This window comes from Sander lucioperca, chromosome 18 (genome assembly GCF_008315115.2).
Source record: "Sander lucioperca isolate FBNREF2018 chromosome 18, SLUC_FBN_1.2, whole genome shotgun sequence".
NCBI classification, from domain to species: Eukaryota; Metazoa; Chordata; class Actinopteri; order Perciformes; family Percidae; genus Sander; species Sander lucioperca.
The window spans coordinates 982,499-1,000,000 of NC_050190.1; the positions used below are offsets into that span (position 1 = coordinate 982,499).

Genomic DNA, 17,502 nt, shown 5'->3' on the forward strand with positions numbered 1-17,502 from the left:
TGAACGTCACGGTGTACAGCTTCAGCAGTCGGATCTGTGTGTTGTACATTTAACTCTCTGCTGAATTTTACATTTAGTTCTCTCTTACGTTTCTCACTATGTGATCCTATCAGCATTACTAATCGGCAACACAGGGAACACAGGCAATGTAGACCAATTTTAAATGTGACACAGATTGCTTACGAGAACTATTAATTTTTAACTATTATTACCGCATTTTTTAGACATCATCGTTAGAAAGGAAGGAGTCAATACAATAACAAGCTAGCCACTATATGTTTTTCATTTCTGAACGTGGGAAATCTAAGTGCGGGGTGATGGAGGACGCCTGTGTTCAGGGATCCTGGGTTGCATACATCACCAGGGTCTGTTCCGTGGCACAAACATTTGGTTTGATGTGATTCATCTTTACCTTGGTCTTTCGGATGAAATCAATTGGAGTAAGTGCTTACACGGCAACAAAATGGATGTTAAAAATGAAACGCGATAGCAGTGATGAAAAAGGTGTAGGCTGAAGATGTAGCTGATTACTCACAATACATGCATTACAGTATTTAAACAAGCTGTGCAGTCCAGACAAGAAAGAAAAGTGAGTTATGCATCTGCAGACATGTACATGCACAGTCTGCTGTACTTTTGGGGGAATTTTGGGGCCATATGTGGGAAGATACTAGGGGTGGGAATCACGATACGACATCATCACCATACTTATGTCACGGTACAGTATTATTGCGATTTTTAAACATGTTGCTATATTCTGCGATATATTGCAATTTATTTTTTTCCAACTTCAAATTTTTCCCAATTTCAAATGATGTCCCCCAAAAGGAAACTTCTGTCAACATCTGTTTGATTTCTCTGTTTGTTCATCTCACTTCAGTTTGATTGCTGCAGAATGACCAACACGTATATAATAACAGATCCATACTCGGCGTCGTGTATCCATACAGTACTGCCACGGAAAATATCGCAATACTATGCTGTATCCAATTCACGTCATTCTGCAACATCATTTCACATTTGATATTTTGAAAGATTTCTCAACAATGTAAATGTCTTTAACTTTCAATTCAAATAACTGTATTTGTCCCTGAGGGGCAATAAAAAGCTAATTAACACGAATCCAACATTATTAGCAAATATAAATCAGTGTGAAAAAAAAAAACATTGATAATTTAGGCTTACTGGCCTATAGGTAAAGTAGTCTCTAAGGTAGCCATCCACAGATACAGTTCATCCTGAGGATTCACTGTGCCACATGTAGGTGTAACATTAAAACATGATTTATACAATTATGCCAAAAATTAGTATTTTAATAGCTTAGTATTCTATTCTCTTCTCTTTATGTATAAAGGCTTGAGGCCACCCTACACGTTATTGTTGGCCCAGTTTAATATGCAACTTAATTTTCTACAATTATGTAGTAGGGGGTCCCTGTGCTGTCTCTCTTTCAGTTTAGGGGTCCTTGGCTTAAAAAAACATCGAAGACCCCTGGTATAGAATAAAAAAGAAAACTATTGTCAGGAAATAGCACAGACCTTTGGGGGCAAGTCAACCACATGTAATGGCTTTGGGGTTGCGCTGGGAGAATTTTTTGTTTTGTTTTGAATCTGATGTCCTACAGGAAAGGTGGTTGATGTTAAAATGAAAGTAGTTTGCACTTGAGTTGGTGATGAAGGATCTTTTACTGGAGTGCTCTTTTCAAAGGCCTCTCAGCACCACAAAGTGATCAGCAGGCCTTTATTAGCAGATAACACCCAAACTCTGAGCTCAAAGTCTTCACATGACATCCTTGCTTCACACACTGCCGTCTCCTTCTCTGCCTACATTTTTCTACAGTCTCTTTTTTCCCATGATGGACAAATCCATACTAAAATATGCAATGCTGCTCATTTGGGATAGATACCTTTTAACAAGCATCCTCCCAGACAATGTGTGCACTCAAGTTCTTCCTGCATTTAAAGCTCACGTCTGACATTATTCTACATTCTTTTTGATTTCTAACAGAAGCCACGAAAAGTCTAAAGGTGGCATCACGTGATCTAGGTCACTTTGGGCATGCGTTGGTCACATATACAGTTCCCCAGTCAAGAATCAACTTCCATTTCCAAATGTGTGTGTTATAGTTATAGTTATAGTTAGTGTAGTTATAGTTGTAGTTTAGAATGTAAACTCCCCCCACAATTCCAAAAAACATATAGGATATTGAGGACTGGGAGCACCACAAACTGAAGTCCACCCTCCTGCATTGTATGACAGGATTTCTGGAGGTTTCGCCAAGTCAAATTTAAGACCATTATGAATGAAAATCAAGATCTCACAACATCCAAAAAAAAAAACGTACAAAAGAAAATGCAAAGTCACAAAATGACTTGCAAATTAAATGAACATTGTTGTGTACTGAACACAGGTTAGATGCATTGTTGAACTGCAGAAAAAAAACATACAAACATATTTGATGTCTGTGGTCCAATCCGAAAGAGACTTGCGGCAACAACGCAAAAGCTGATTGGCTGCAATATAAGTTATTATATTTGGACTACTTTTTAAGGCCTACAATTTTGAAATTCTAGACTTTTTAAATACTTGTTAATACCCTAAGGAAACCCTGTATTAGGATGGAGGCAGACATCTGAAAACATGGACAAATAAAACCCAAACTATCTGTATGACTAGATTCCACAAAGTGGAAAAATACAGTTTTTTAGGATGTTGGTGAACTGACCCTTTAAACCGCCAATGACTCCTACACTGAATATTCTACAAATGCAGTCATTTCGGGGGAGTGGCTGTATGAAGTCAAGATGGCCAATCTACAGCAAATACAGATCATTCAAATGATTAACATATTGTAAAAATATGCATGAACTTTGTTAAGATTCTTCACCTGTTGACTTGTATGATTTGAGCTTTTTTTCGGTCATTTTGGTGACAGAGCGTCGCCCCTGTGAGAACCCTCAAGTGAGTGCAGGCCTGTAATATTATCCTACTTACAAAAGCACTCATATTACTTGTGCGACCACCCGACCATGCAAATTCAATTCAGCCTAATAGTGCACCACCAATAGTGCATCACACATGCCATTCAGTTTAACTGCAACTGCTCCAAATTCAATTAGAGGCAGAGAATGCAAAATAGACTCTTTTACACGTAGACGAGGTTTTATCCTTTTTCAGTTATGCACGCTGTTTCCCAAGTGGCATTAAAGCAAAATTGTGTAAAACTGCAATGGAAAGGCTGTGGAGTCGGTGTGTTTTAAATAAAGCATGTTGTGGCTGCCAGTGTGCGTGTGTGTGTGTGTGTGTGTGTGTGTGTGTGTGTGTGTGTGTGTGTCTGTGTCTGTGTCTGTGGATGCCGTCTGAATGACAGACTGGAGTGTGTTAGCTCATCCTGACCCATCCTCCCAGCTTCTCTTTCTGCTGTGTGATCGCCACGGCTGCCGCTGTATGCCATTTCAAATGCGCCACTAACTGCCCCGTTATCGCCGTCTCGGCCTGTAATGAGAGGAGCGGCACATGTCCGGTCCCCCTGCTGTTCACTGATAAGCGCTTGCATTCAGATGCATGCAGGAACACTACTCCTCCTCCACCTCCTCCTCTCTGGGCGTTTTTAGTTTGCATGCAAAACCTGCTAACAACCACTAAGGAAAAAGTGTGGCACTTAGTTAGTGACATTTACCTCGCTGCCGACTATTCCACACAGGGAGGGGGGTGCAATAACAATCAGCATGCATTTAATTTAAAAGAAAAAAATGTTCCCTTTAGAGTTACACAGGCAGGGAGAAATATAGCTTTCTGTGTGTGTGTGTGTGCGTGTGTGTGTGTGTGTGTGTGTGTGTGTGTGTGTGTGTGTGTGTGGAAAGAGCTATAACAGTTGTGCCGGCAGACTTCCGCAGTGCAACATTAATGCTAATCAAAAGAGCTGAGAAAGCAGCGGTGGTCTGTAAAAACAGATTTTCTCTTGTCTTTTCATTTATGGAGGGATTCCTCCCCCCCCTCCCCCGAAGGATTTATTCCTGGGAATTGAATCTGACCCTATGAATTTAATAGAGGCATGTTGTCATGTAGGCTATGGCGGGGTTTTTTTTTTTCCTTAGTTGTGGGATAAATAATGAAAGTTAAGTTGTGGTAATTGATTTCTCTTCAGTCCACTCAACTGAATAATCTGCAAGGGAAACAAGCACTAAGCTATGCATTAGAAGATTTGCCAACATGCAACTAATTCTGAGCTTATTCTCCAAACGTCATGGAAAGAATACAAACTCACAGTCGGAGCTTGCTTGATTTACAATCCTTTTGTGTTTGGAATGTTGGAGAATACTTCACATAAACCCTAGAAACAACAGTTTTTTTTGTCCTTTGTAAACTAAAAGAAATCCCTCAATAAATAACCCTTAGCACATGGGGGAAGAGGGAATATTGAGCCAAATCAAATCAATTTTTATTTAGAGTGTCAAATCACAACAGAAGTTATCTCAGGACTAAACCACATCTACAATTGAGTATTTAAGTTAGGCAGAATCATTTATTTCTATGAATTTGTGATGGGGAAGAGTACACTATTATTTGAACATGTCTGGGTAAAAATTCTGTCTCATAAAAAATATTTTTGCTGTGATTTCATGAAAAAAAGGAGATATCTGTTAAAAAAATAGTATTTTGGCTATATGGTTTCTTTAAATAAAAAGAGACTGTTGTCAAATGACTAAAGGTTTGATATCGCATCATGCTTTCCATCCATCCGTCCGTCTGTCCGTATTGGCCATAGTTAGTCATTCTTTAATTGTTATACATGGGCATCATGCATGTATTGTAAGAACGGGACACAACGTTTGAGGCAGAGCCCCAGAGTTGCTCAGTGGTGCATAAGAGCCATCATGGATCCAAACGTGACCCAGATGAACGAATGGATCACATTCTGATAGAGAAATGAATATATGTTGAGGGTGTTGCGACGCTAAAAAAAAAAATTATCCAATGATTTACAGACATGTCTTTTGCCATGTAAATCTATAAGAAAAGTCTTTGTGCGACCCATGGCATTGAGTGACGGACACGGAAGTTGTAATTCCACCGTTTGGCCGCAATGTTGAATTTGTTTCGAAGCCCGGTGCACTTCCTGGAGGCCTAATTCACACCTACGGGCAATTTAGAGTAAAACAATTGACCTAACATGAGGTTTTGGAACGTGGGAGGAAGCTGCAGAAAACCCACGCTAAAGACTCTGACACACCAACCCGATTATCAGCCGTCGGACAGTCTAGCGAGGTCGGTGACTCGAGTCTGTTCGGTGTGTTCCGTGCTGTCGTCAGTCAGAGGAGCCATCGCCGTTCATTTTGGCTGATTTGACTTGTTGAATCAGCCAGTGGGCAGTCGGACTCAATGACCAATCTGATTGGTGGAGTGCTAGCTCTTGACTAGCGAATCAGTGCACGAGAAAACCGGAGCTGACAACGCCAGTATCTTCTTATTACTAGCCATCGTATTTTCTTCCGTTCGGCGAGTAATGACAACAGCGATCCTTCTTGACTACTATCAACACTCTCTGATGAAAACAATGACTGACGAAAGCGTGTTCTGTTTAACCGTGGATTTCCACAGGATGCAGAACGTCTGCGGACCGGCTCCGCTGCGGAACGGCTGCGTGCTCCGCCGTCCATCAATACCCACCAGGTCCGGATTTGTTGCGTAACGGCTGTGGCCAGCCAACCACGAGATCTCGCGAATTCACGTATGTTCGCGCGATATAACAGGATGTAGTTTCTATAAACAGAACCACAAAACCAACAACAGTTTGTTTCCATCCAGAGGAGTAGAGGGAAAACTACTCTGTGCTGTGTTTCCAAGGTGTAGTGCAGGGAAATATGACCTGCCGTGAGCACGGTGTATTATATTTTGAAAATTAACCGGATGTTTTATTTTGTTTCTGTGCTCGACTTCCTGTCCCGCACAATCTGAATTGTGCTGAATTGCTGCGGAGCTCTCCGTCGTCCGTCAAAGGGCTGCGGACTGACGGAACTGGGACGGAGTAGGGACGCAGACGTTCTGCAGTCAGTGGAAATACACACATTGACTTTAATGGAAACCTAATGACTCCGTCGACGTTCCGGAGACGTTCCGCAGACTTTCCGCATCCAGTGGAAATTGCCGGTAAGAGGTTTAGAGAGATATTCCGTCATTTCCGGTTTAAGTTTTTTGGGCGACAATACAGATTAGCACCACCTGCTGTTACGGAGACGTATTACGTCTCGCGCACGCGCAGAACATACGCTCAAGTTGGCGTCGCTTCGCCGTGTTCCGAGGCACTTTTTTGACCTCTGGGAGCCGACTGATCAGTCCGACTGCCTTTTCTGCCGACGGTTGGCTGTCGTCGTTAGTTTAATGAACACAAGCAATTTGACCATTTCTGGGACATTTGGGACACGACTGTCAGAATGCTCGGCTTTTAAACAGACTTGTCAATATGCTTAAACAACTAGCCTTCACCCACTACAAATATCTTAAATCTTTTTTCTTTAGGACTTTTTGCATGGACATCCCTAGTTTAGTGAGGTGAAATTATTTCTTAAAAGGTGGTATATAAACGTAAACAAAAATATTGTCTGATAAAAAATAACTATAGTTTAAAAGCAGAATTGAACCAAACGTCAAAGATATGTGTCCACCGTTATGTTCAGGTACATTAGCATTAGCTAAAGAAATAAGGAAAGGCTTTGTTTGTTATGTGGTAGGGGAGACTGAAGAAGTCAATTATGTATTGTGTACTCTATGATTATTTAAGAGCTATACTTTTTTTAGTAAAATGCCCTTCATTTCAACTGACTTCTTGTTCTTGAAAGGATGATGAGCTGTGCTTTAGGAAGGGAGTAATTTTTGTGGCAAATTTTTCCTGTGGCATCCAGAACAGAAGACGTTTGCAATGTAATGTTATGTGAACATATGGGCCAGGCACTTGTATGCACATGACACAATAAACTACAACTACTATTGCAAAGTACCAGTAAATATATGTATATCAATGTGCCTGTACATGTGTGCATTTGCGTATGGACATGTATATATTTGTGAATATGTGCTGTATTTATGTGGATATAATTTATGTATGGATTTATGTAAGCACGGTATAACTGTGTTTTGAAAGGTGCTATAGAAAAAAAATGTATCATTATTATTATGTATTGTGTCTGCATATGTGTGTATATGCATAACTAACTTTTATTCATTGCCTGGACAGAATCTTGCACATTTTGGATTATGGGAAGGGTAGGCGTAATAAGCTCCGGTTTAAGTCTACACCCTTTCAGTCACTGCTCTAATCTCAGTTTTAACATCAATTCATTACTTTGTATCTGTGTAAGCACTTGTATTGTGTACATTTCGGTTTTCAGTTGCTATTCATTTGAACTTAAATACCAACATACTGATCGATCAGTCAATGGAATGGGGAAACCAACCAGGAGACCAACCTTACAGTACCACCTGTATTGGCTCCTAATGTGTTTCACTTATTTCTTAATTTGAATATGAATAACTGCAGTTAAGCTCTTCCCTCGTGCCAAAACAGCCACGTTGGTGCTTGATCATCTCAATTACCTTTCTAATGGCAGAGTGAACCAAACAGAAGCGCAGCGTGGAGAGACGCAGACTTCACAGTTTGCACAGTGAAATCAGAGAGTTTAAGCATGGCGGCCTCAGAGCCCGCTAGCTCCGAACTATTATTGTTTACCACTCCTATGAAGATGTCACCAACAGCAATACTGTTTTATCCACTTACAATATTTCAAAGGGGTGCAAGGGGCCCACGGGTGCAATAAAAAAAGCTTTAAATAGTCTTCAACGCTGGTCCTCGGGGGAATTGCCCCTCGCCTGAAAAGACCTCATTTAATAAATTTGCTCTTTAGGCGTTCCGTCTTTTCGTTTTGCATCGTCTTATTATGGATTCATTTGCATGCAGCCCTTTTGGTCTAAATATTTCCCCTCTTAGCTTATGCTTAACCATACATATTTTACTCTTTCAGGAGGACCACCTACATTCGTTTCCAATGCATCTGGGTTCATTAGCACCTCAGAGATAATACAGCGGCTGTATGCTTTATGTAAGCACTGCTAAGTCTCTAATTTTCCACAAATAATTCTCCTTGATCTCAAGTAGAATTTATGCAAGGGGGGGTAGAGAGCAGCATGCTTTAACATGGCTGGTCCAAGTAAAGTAAGTGTGTACATAAAATGAATTATAAATGGCAGACTGTGGGTTTCAAGTGTGGCTAAGAGAGAATAAGCGAGTTGATTTTATTTGGAGAGGGAGAGAATGTGTGCGTGTGAGAAGGGTTTTTTGTTATGCTTGCACTAGAGTGTATGCAAGTGTGATTGTGATATATGTGTGCAAATTTACCAATATGGGATCTCTGATATCAGTCCCACTTATGTAGAATTAAACATTCTGAGAGCAATACATCTGCAAATACAGTCAATTGTTCCTTTAATTTAATGTATTATATTTCAAAAGAGAATAAGCAATAAAGACTCTCAGAAGGCTATTTTTCTAAAAGGTATGTACAGACACATAGTGTTGTAGCACAATGTTCTGAATGTTCCTCGCTTTTCTTTCCCTCCAATTTCCAGTTCCAAATTAAAATCGGTTTCCAAAATTCAGATTCCTAAGGAATCATTCAAAAATGTATATTTCTGCTATTGCCGCTCTTTCGGGATCGCAGTCTAATAAGCAAAAGCTGGAGAAGAAACCTGAAACTGTTAGGGAAAGACTCAGGAGCAGCCCAGCTTATTTCACATACGTGAAGAAGATTCGGGAGATTTCGATGAATTACACAGGAGCATTTAACGAACACTCAATTGAGGAGACATTTAAGGAGCGAGCACAGTTTAACTACAATGTATTATTGTGCAGTGCCGTCCCAACTCTCTGAATTTCCCGTCTTCCTGAAGGAGTATTTATACTCATGCGAGGAAGGTAACAGACATCCGGCCGAAAAGAGGGACATCCGGCGGCAACGGCGCAATCCCGGAAGTGGAACGTGGTGGATATAGACTAAGTTCAGCCTCTCTCTCTCTCTCTGGGAAGTATTCTAAAGTGTGGCAGGCCCACCGACCTCCAAATGGAGACACTCCTGAAACAAAACACTCCCTTATCATGCAGCTGTCTACACACCTTGAATCTGTAGAGAGACAAATTATTATACATGAACAGGTTTGGTTATTAGAGACTGGCCGAATATTCTCATCCCCTGACCTGTGACCTATCAATGACCTGATGTTGTCTAAGCTTTCGCTTTAGTCTCATCATAACACAGCACAACATGGTCTTTCTGGAAATTCCACCACAGAAACCTTCAGTGCAGAGTGGGCTGTCACTACAGAGAGTAGAAAAAAAATCATCATTGTAGCTGTCAGCCACCGCTAGCTACAAGCTAATAGCTTAACAACAGACTCCTCATCTGAGTCTGGGTGTGACTCACGCCAGGTTTAGACAGAATGCCGAAACTTGGCTGCAGACCGTGGGCCGCACAAAGTGGACTCCTAAGTTCAAGAGTATTTTGCACAAAGACCCACACCCAACTGTCAGTCACATTTGCAAAAAAAAACTACGAAACTATGGCTGCAGACTGCGGGCCAAAGATCCACTGCTGGGCGTCCTGTCTGCTGTTCGCCCAATTCAGTTACATTTTATTTATAGTGTCAAATCATAACAGGAGTTATCTCAGGACACTTACAGGATACAGATGGAGTAGGTCTAGACCACTCTATAACTTACAGACACCCAACTATTCTCCCCATGAGCAAGCGACAGTGGCGAGGAAAAACTTCCTTTTTACAGCCAGGAACCTCAGACAGAACCAGGCTCTTGGTGGGGCTGCCGGTTGGGACACAGAGACACTGATACAGGTATACAGATATGGAGAAATGTGATTCAAACAAAAGCCAATTGGTTAACATGGGCCCGGAAGAAAGCGGGCAGCGCTTTGGGGGCGTGAGGCTCACCCTAGAGCTGCACGATATGAGGAAAATATCTAATTATCTGATTACTTTGACTGATATTGCGATTGAGATATGATTCACGATACTGGAGGAAATTATCTTTTTTTTTTTTTTTTTTAATCATTATTCTCATTTTCATTGAAAAATATAAAAATTTTAAAAAACGAAAATGATTATAATGTGATTTTAGCGAGGATCTGTGCCAAACAAAGACTTTTTTCTTTAGTCAGGTGGATGATTTGTAGGCCCGGGACATGTTTTGCCTTTAACAAATACTGTGCCACCCGCGATTTGGATAGTGCTCTAGTCCGTGATGCGATTTCAATAAAAATCGCGATTAATTGTGCAGCCCTAGTTTAAACGTGAATGGCTGAATTTCTCCGATGTTTCCTCGAAACCACATTTTGATGCACACTGCTCTTTCACCGGTCAATCTAGCACAAGCAGCGGTGGTGGACGGTACGAAGCCATATTCAGCATTTCATAATGAGGGAGAAGTTTTGTCTTACTTTGTCTAAATATTATTCTCAGCAGCATCTGTTAGAGCTCAAGGATACGCACTCAATGTAAACAGAAACTTTGTTAATTTACAAGAAAACTCCACAGGCACCTTTAATCTTGAAAAAAAAAAATGACGTGGTGTCTTGCTCTGATTTAGAACAAGAACTCTTATGAAATGAGTCTTGTCTTTTCTATCAAAACAAGCACTTTGACGTTACACAGCACACATACACACGACGTAAAAGTGTTCCTGGAAAGTGAACGACAGACCATTTGAAAAAAAAAAAGACAAAAATGATGAACCACAGAAAGAAAGAACATAGATTATCATCAGGTAATTCCCCTGCTCCAATAGATTTTTGTAAATCAATAATTGCCTCACCCTCAATATCAACTTACATAAAGCGTGGTAGGGCATTCTGCATGTGTCGTTGCAGCTGTGTGTTATTTGCATTGGCACTAACTTGAGCCCTGCAGTTAACCTGCTCTTAGCCTCTTGTTTGGAGTGGAGATGCTGTTAGCGCTCTGCAGCAATAAGCCTGATTAGGGCTGATGGAACCAAATGATGCAAATTAGCCAAGGGATTTTAGTATGTGTGTATACACACCCACTACGTATAGTATGTGTTCCAAAATCAGTATTTATGTGCGTCTGCAAGCTTGTGCTATTGCATGAAGGTGCCTATGTTTTAATTAAAGCTTGAGTTTGCAGCCGGATATGTTCTGACAGCGCACGAGGCTTGAGTTGCACCACGTTATAGAGTTATTATTGATCCTTTCTGGAGTGCTGTAATATCACTGCACGCTACAGTCATTTCATGAGCAGAGTTGCTGATGTTGCATGGACGAACAGGGTTATACACACTTCTTTTAACACAATATTTCACTTAACAGGTTTCATCTCTGTTGGAGTTTAAACCATTTGCATGAGGATCTGTTGTCACTAATTCAAAGTAAGGTTTTGGGTTCAGGTTTAATGGCATAAATCATGTTCAGTAGAATCAAACTGGCGGAAGCTAAAAGAGAATAGAATAGGGCTAATCATATTCTGAATAACTTAAGAGGAAAAATATGGTTTATTACTGCTATGGTTGTGTTTTTGCAGATTCAGCTATTGGTTCTACCAGCTATGATAACATTTTGCTCACAATGTTAATAGCTGAGATTTGGAAACGCAGCAACTTCATTGTAAATCGAAAGTGGCTTGGTGCCCTTATCCAATCACAGAAGACTTGATGTTGATTTGAAGAAAAGTATAATAAGTATACATAAGAAAATAAATAAGTATAAATATAAAAAAAGTATATCTCCCCCTGATGTTAAAAAGTAACTTTTACTCTGACTAAATTTTACATGAGCTACTTTTTACTTGAGTAGGTTTTTATACCGGTAATTTTACTTGTACTTAAGTAAAAGTTCATCAAAGTAATACAGGGTTTCTGCAAGTTTCACCAAGTCAAATTGAAGACTTTTGAAGACCTTTTTAAGACCTTTAGGAATGAAATTTAAGACCTATATCACGACAGTACAACGACATGCTGAGTCACAAAATGACTTGCAAAGTAAATACATGTATTCAAGTTGGATAAAAGTGACTCAAAGTAATAATAATCCATACATATAAAGCGAATTATATACCTACTATCGAAAGAAAGAAATACAACACCACGGAATAAACTTATAAAACTAACTTTCTGTCATATTTGCTGAAACTGACCCTATGTTCCAGTAGAACTACATGAAGCAGGTCATTAAAATAAATCCAGCTCCTCTGGCACCACCTACAGCCAGATGCACCAATCAGGGCCGGTCTAACTGCGTGTCAATCACTGCTCATGCACACGCATTCATTCTCCCTTGTGGGGGGAGGGGCTTAGGAGACCGTTTTTTGGCATTAATGGAAAGGGGGGGAGGGACTGAGAAGTTGTCAATGTTCAAATTTTTTGGCTAAGTCCTGGATCTTCACAATCCTACCTACAGTACCTTTAAGAAATAAATTAAATTTAAAATTTAAAATTATTTAAGACTAAGAACATAATATCTCAGTGAATTTAAGACTTTTTAAGGCCTAAAATTTAGATTTTGAAATTCTAGCCTCTTTGACTTTTTTAAGACCCCACGGAAACCCTGTAATAGTACTTTTACTTAAGTAAAATGTATTTTTGAAGTCTTTTCACCTCTGATTAGAACATCTACAGCTCCATGACAACTGCGCAACTCCATCTGCTGAGAAGGATCATTTGAGATGATGACAGCTCCAGGGCAGCTATTGAGCTAATCTAGCCTTGTTGTGAGATTGTTTTGGTCAACTGCTGTTTTCAAGGTGAGGAATGAAGTTTCAGGTCGCCACAGAATCTTTACTGTCTAGTTCACGGGTTCAAAGACACATGACGTTGTTGGGAGCTGGACAACAAACTTAAACAGGTTTTTTTTACTGTAAACAAGATGTGCTAGTAGTCGGAGGACCTTGTAGTAGTCTGGAACGGGAGGTAAGCTCGCACACACACGCACACACACTTGTCCGGCATTTGTGGTATTTATATTGCCAATACATTTCAAACATTTCTATAGCATATATGGTAGTTTCTGTGTGTGCTTACCATATCTACATGAGTGATAGCCCAGGCCCGATTGCAGTAAGTGTCAGTTGACTTGGCTGTGTTCCCCCAAACCCCACAGTTGTAATGTATCCCCCCCCCAATGTTGAAACAAAACCTACACCCTTGCCCACGCACGCACGCACGCAAAATTACATTTTTATCAGCCATTGGCAGGAGCACAGCCCAAGTTATTTACAGTAGTTTGATTGACTTTTTCCCCATCCGCATTCCGTGATGACCCGCCCTACTCTGCTCTCTGATTGGCTAGTACTCGTTGCCTTAATCACAGAATGCGGCGCAGACGGGAAAAAAAAAACACTGCCTGAGTGGGCTCTATAGATGCTAGCTTAATGCTGAGATGAAACACTGATTAACAAGAACATATTAAAATGGCACTTCATATTAAAAGATTGCCGACCTCTGGACTACACCTTGTCTGAGATCAGTTATGTAAGCTGTGCACCCCCACGTCATCATGACAACAGTCTGAAGTCTTGTAGTACAAACTATATACAGTAGTACTATATTTTTTAAAAGGTCTCTAGATCTTGTCCACGTGATGTAGTTAAAACATTACCCTGCAATTACCGCACTACCTCAGCGATACATAGTTTGGAACAATTTTGGGAAATACATTAACTAGGGCGTTACAGAATGAGCAGTGATAGCCACTGAAAACAGCACCACCCACAGGAACTCAACCTTTAACAGTGCACACAACAAAAAGACTGGCCTCGTGCTGTTTGACTGACGTGTACAGAGACTAACAGTGATGTGTGAAGCTGTGTACCTGGAGCTGCTGCAGGATGTGTGCTCTGGGTTGGACCTGGTGTCTGCTGCAGCTCTGCTGGTACGCCACCATTACCTCTGTCAAGGTGAGGCATCTGTCAACTAAAATAGAAGAATACAGTCATTCACTGCTTTAATGTCTCTGCATCCCAGTGAGCCACCAGCAACCATTCAAAAGTGCTTAAGGGGCTAAGAAATGCCATACGGTAAACTGTGCTGTTCTCTGAGTGTGTGTGTGTGTGTGTGTGTGTGTGTGTGTGTGTGTGTGTGTATGTGTGTAAAGTGAGAAGGACATGAATGTCTGTCTGAACAATAAATCAACCAATCAGGCATCTCAGTTTATCAACCACAGCCTTATGGGATGGGAAATTCCAGATGTGAGAGACTACAGAGGATTTTATGATGGAAACACTTAAAACATTTTGATCCTTGTGTATCCTTCAAAAGCTGGATTACATTTGAAACCTTTTCAGTTTAATACATTTTAGGGACGATAAAACAAAGATAAATGAAAGCTGCAAGCAGCGATGGACGGGCCCTCGCTCCTCTGCGCGCGTCGGGGTTACTGGCGGACGCCACTCCTTGCGACCGTGCATTTGCACAGCACTCAGACACTGCAAATTGTCACCAATGAAAAGGGAACTCCCTGCTGAGTTCAATGATACCTCACACAAGACTCTACGTCATACAGTTCATTAGCTGTGAAAGGGGTGTGGTCAAAGCATAGGGGTCAGGGGAAACCTTTAACAATAAAAAAGGAAGTCTCTGCTGAGTTCATTGATACCTCATATAAGACTCTACCTTAAATGGGTCACCAGTTATGAAAGGGGGCGTGGCTTAAGCATAGGGGGGCAAGCCAAACCATCACCAATGAAGAAGGAACTCTCTGCTGAGTTCAATGATACCTCACACAAGACTGTATCTTAAACGGTTCAAAATCCATAAAAGGGGGCGTGGCCTGAGAACATGGGCGTGGTTAAAGTATAGGGGTCAGCTCAGTATCACATGTAGACCACACATTATTATGATGTTTGTCATATAAGGCGGCTTTCCTGTTGCCAGCGGGGGGGCTATCGTCTTCAGGCCTGGACCCTTGTCAAACCTCAGAAATTTTGGGCAGATATGACAATGTACACTAAAGTTACAACAACTTCTTCGTTCATCGATAATTGCTCAAAATGGCAGCCACACCACTCCCACACCGTTTGACGAAAAGTTTTTCTTTCAATAACTTTTCATCTTTAATGGTGCTCTGCCACACGTATTTCATTACTTTGTGGTAATGTCTGAAGTTCTACCATGGACTCTGTAACATTTTTTGTGGAACAAATGCCTTGGTTACCTTGTTTCAAGCCATTCTAGCGTGGTATAGAAAGCCTGCAGGAAGACTCAGCTCGATTTCTGCCAGTTCTCATTAATATTCAACGAGCTAAGCTGCTTGACTCTGATTGGCTAACAGCTAGCTAATGAGAGCCTGGCTATCAGCATCCTTTACCCAGCGCAACTGGGCGAGCTCATGAATAGTAATAAGCTTTTGTAATTGGCCTGATTTCTCCGCTTATTTCTTTTCAGTGGCTAGAGCTGACAGAGGAGGTAGCAGTTCATTTTCACATTCACAACATAACACAAACACATATGGACCTAACAGATTGCAAAAAATGAAAGTAAAAACGGTTTTGTGTGGCAGGGCACCTTTAAGGTGTTGAGATGGTACAGACCAAATTTGAAGTCTTTTAGGTCTACTTCTTGTTCCCACTGGGGGGGCGCTATGACTTTTAGCCAATATCGGCCTGTAGGTGTCGTCAGGGTTGGACTTTTATGAATCCTGAAAAGTTTCGAGCCAACTGGACAATGTACACTCAAGTTACACCCACTTCCTGTTTTGATGGCGAAACGCACAAAATGGCCGCCACAGCCATGCCCTATGACAAAAAGTTTTTCTTTTAATAACTTTTCATCTTTAATGTCTTAAGATGGCACAGACCAAATTTGAAGTTGATCGGATGAAATCTCTAGGAGGAGTTTGTTAAAGTATGACGTAGAAATGGCCAAAATCGCACTAATTTCAAACTTTCAATTCAAAATGGCGGACTTCCTGTTAGGTTTAGGGTATGGCTCCAATGAGCTTTTTTGAACATCTTGACAAGCTACATCTGTGTACCACGGTTCGTTAGTCTATGTTAAACGTTAAAACTAGTGTGAATATTCCCGAAACCCTTAAAATACGTACATTTTCACCAGACTTGATGCGACCGCCAATTTTGGTGAGTATGTTAAGCCCCTCAAAAAGGCAATTAATTTGCCGGGAAAATAATAATTCCTTCAGTTTCAACAGGGCCTTCGCGGCTGTCGGCGCTCAGTCCCTAATTAAGACCTGGATGATCGATTTTAGCTGTGACTCTAGGTCAGAAATCTTTTTGTTGAAATTACAGGCTACAGTACATTAAAGGATTAAATGAACAGTAGATCAGAGTATTTTGTATTTATTAATGCAAGTTAATGTTATGGGTGCCACAATTCTCCAAATCCAGGATTTGATTTGACTTTTAATTTTAAGGGCACGATTCGATTCAATTGTTGATTTAAACATTTTCTTTTTCAACACTGACAGCAATGCTACAATAAGAGCCAGTAGATGTCAGAAGGATAGTTTGCAACAAAAGTTTGAGTTTCTCTCCCGCAGTGGCCATGGTGTCTGGGAAAGTCAAGCTCCAGGCTACTGGTAGGCTAATGTTAACCTGTGTCTTTGGTGGCATGCTACCAGCCAGTAAGCTTTTTTTTTTCTTCAGATGTTCACAAATAGCTGGGGGGGGGTGGGGGGGATCTCGAAATCGAAAGCTTATCGATTCACCTGTAGTGTCTCCCCTTAATATGGGCTGCAGTGGGAAATTATACCATCACGGATTTCAATACTTTTCAATACTTGGATCTCTTAGGACTGATGTTATAGAGGAGACTTTTATGAGTAATTTCTCAGATTTTCTGTTGCAATTTGTGGATGATTCACATCTTTTTTTCTCACAAAATGCTTGTACTACATACTTAGTGTAATTTGTGTACATGATAAACAAATGATATATCATGTCCATTATTAGCTTTGGACATATTTTGTAACATATAATTTTACATTTTTTATTGCTCTTTTCATTATTATATTTACTGTATTTTCATAAGATACATGCTGGAATAATTTTACATATCACAGATTGTTTAACAAAATGTCCTATTTTCAGTGGATCTTTCATTTATTATGTATTACTTTATTTAACATGATGATAGAAGGTGCACTATCTAGCTCCAAAAAAACTATCGTAAATGCAATATCTGGCAGAAGAATCGCAATTAGATTTGTTTTATACAAATTGTTCAGCCCTACTTGGCACAGAGTTAAACAGCAGCTTACCCTTTCTGCCATCGTCCCTGTGCTCAGCAAAGCCCGATACTATCTGTTCATCAGGGGGGAAAGACACATGCTTTCCTCCTTTTTTCTTCTGGTTCTTGTTGGGTTTTTCTGCTCCATCATCACTCTGCTCATCACTGTCACTACAGTGGGTCATCCCCTCGATTTAGGACTCCACCCTGGAGCTTTTAAAATGGAATTTAAAAAAAGGTCAGTTCAC

The 17,502-nt window shown here is 40.6% G+C and overlaps 1 protein-coding gene across 3 annotated transcripts in view; it reads right to left on the reverse strand.

Moving 5' to 3' along the window:
- The window catches only part of si:dkey-288a3.2 (protein phosphatase 1 regulatory subunit 37), a 91,101-nt gene that overhangs the window by 71,888 nt on the left and 1,711 nt on the right, over positions 1–17,502 (reverse strand). For all 3 annotated transcript variants that reach the window (XR_004895737.1, XR_004895736.1, XM_035994768.1), the window contains exons 2-3: positions 17,286–17,467; positions 13,884–13,984 (exon numbers count right to left, since the gene is read on the reverse strand). Coding sequence is in view for 1 of the 3 variants with exons in the window: in XM_035994768.1 (XP_035850661.1) it covers positions 13,884–13,984; positions 17,286–17,439 (255 nt within the window). In the remaining 2 variants the exon portion in view is untranslated. The remainder of the gene's footprint in view (positions 1–13,883; positions 13,985–17,285; positions 17,468–17,502) is intronic.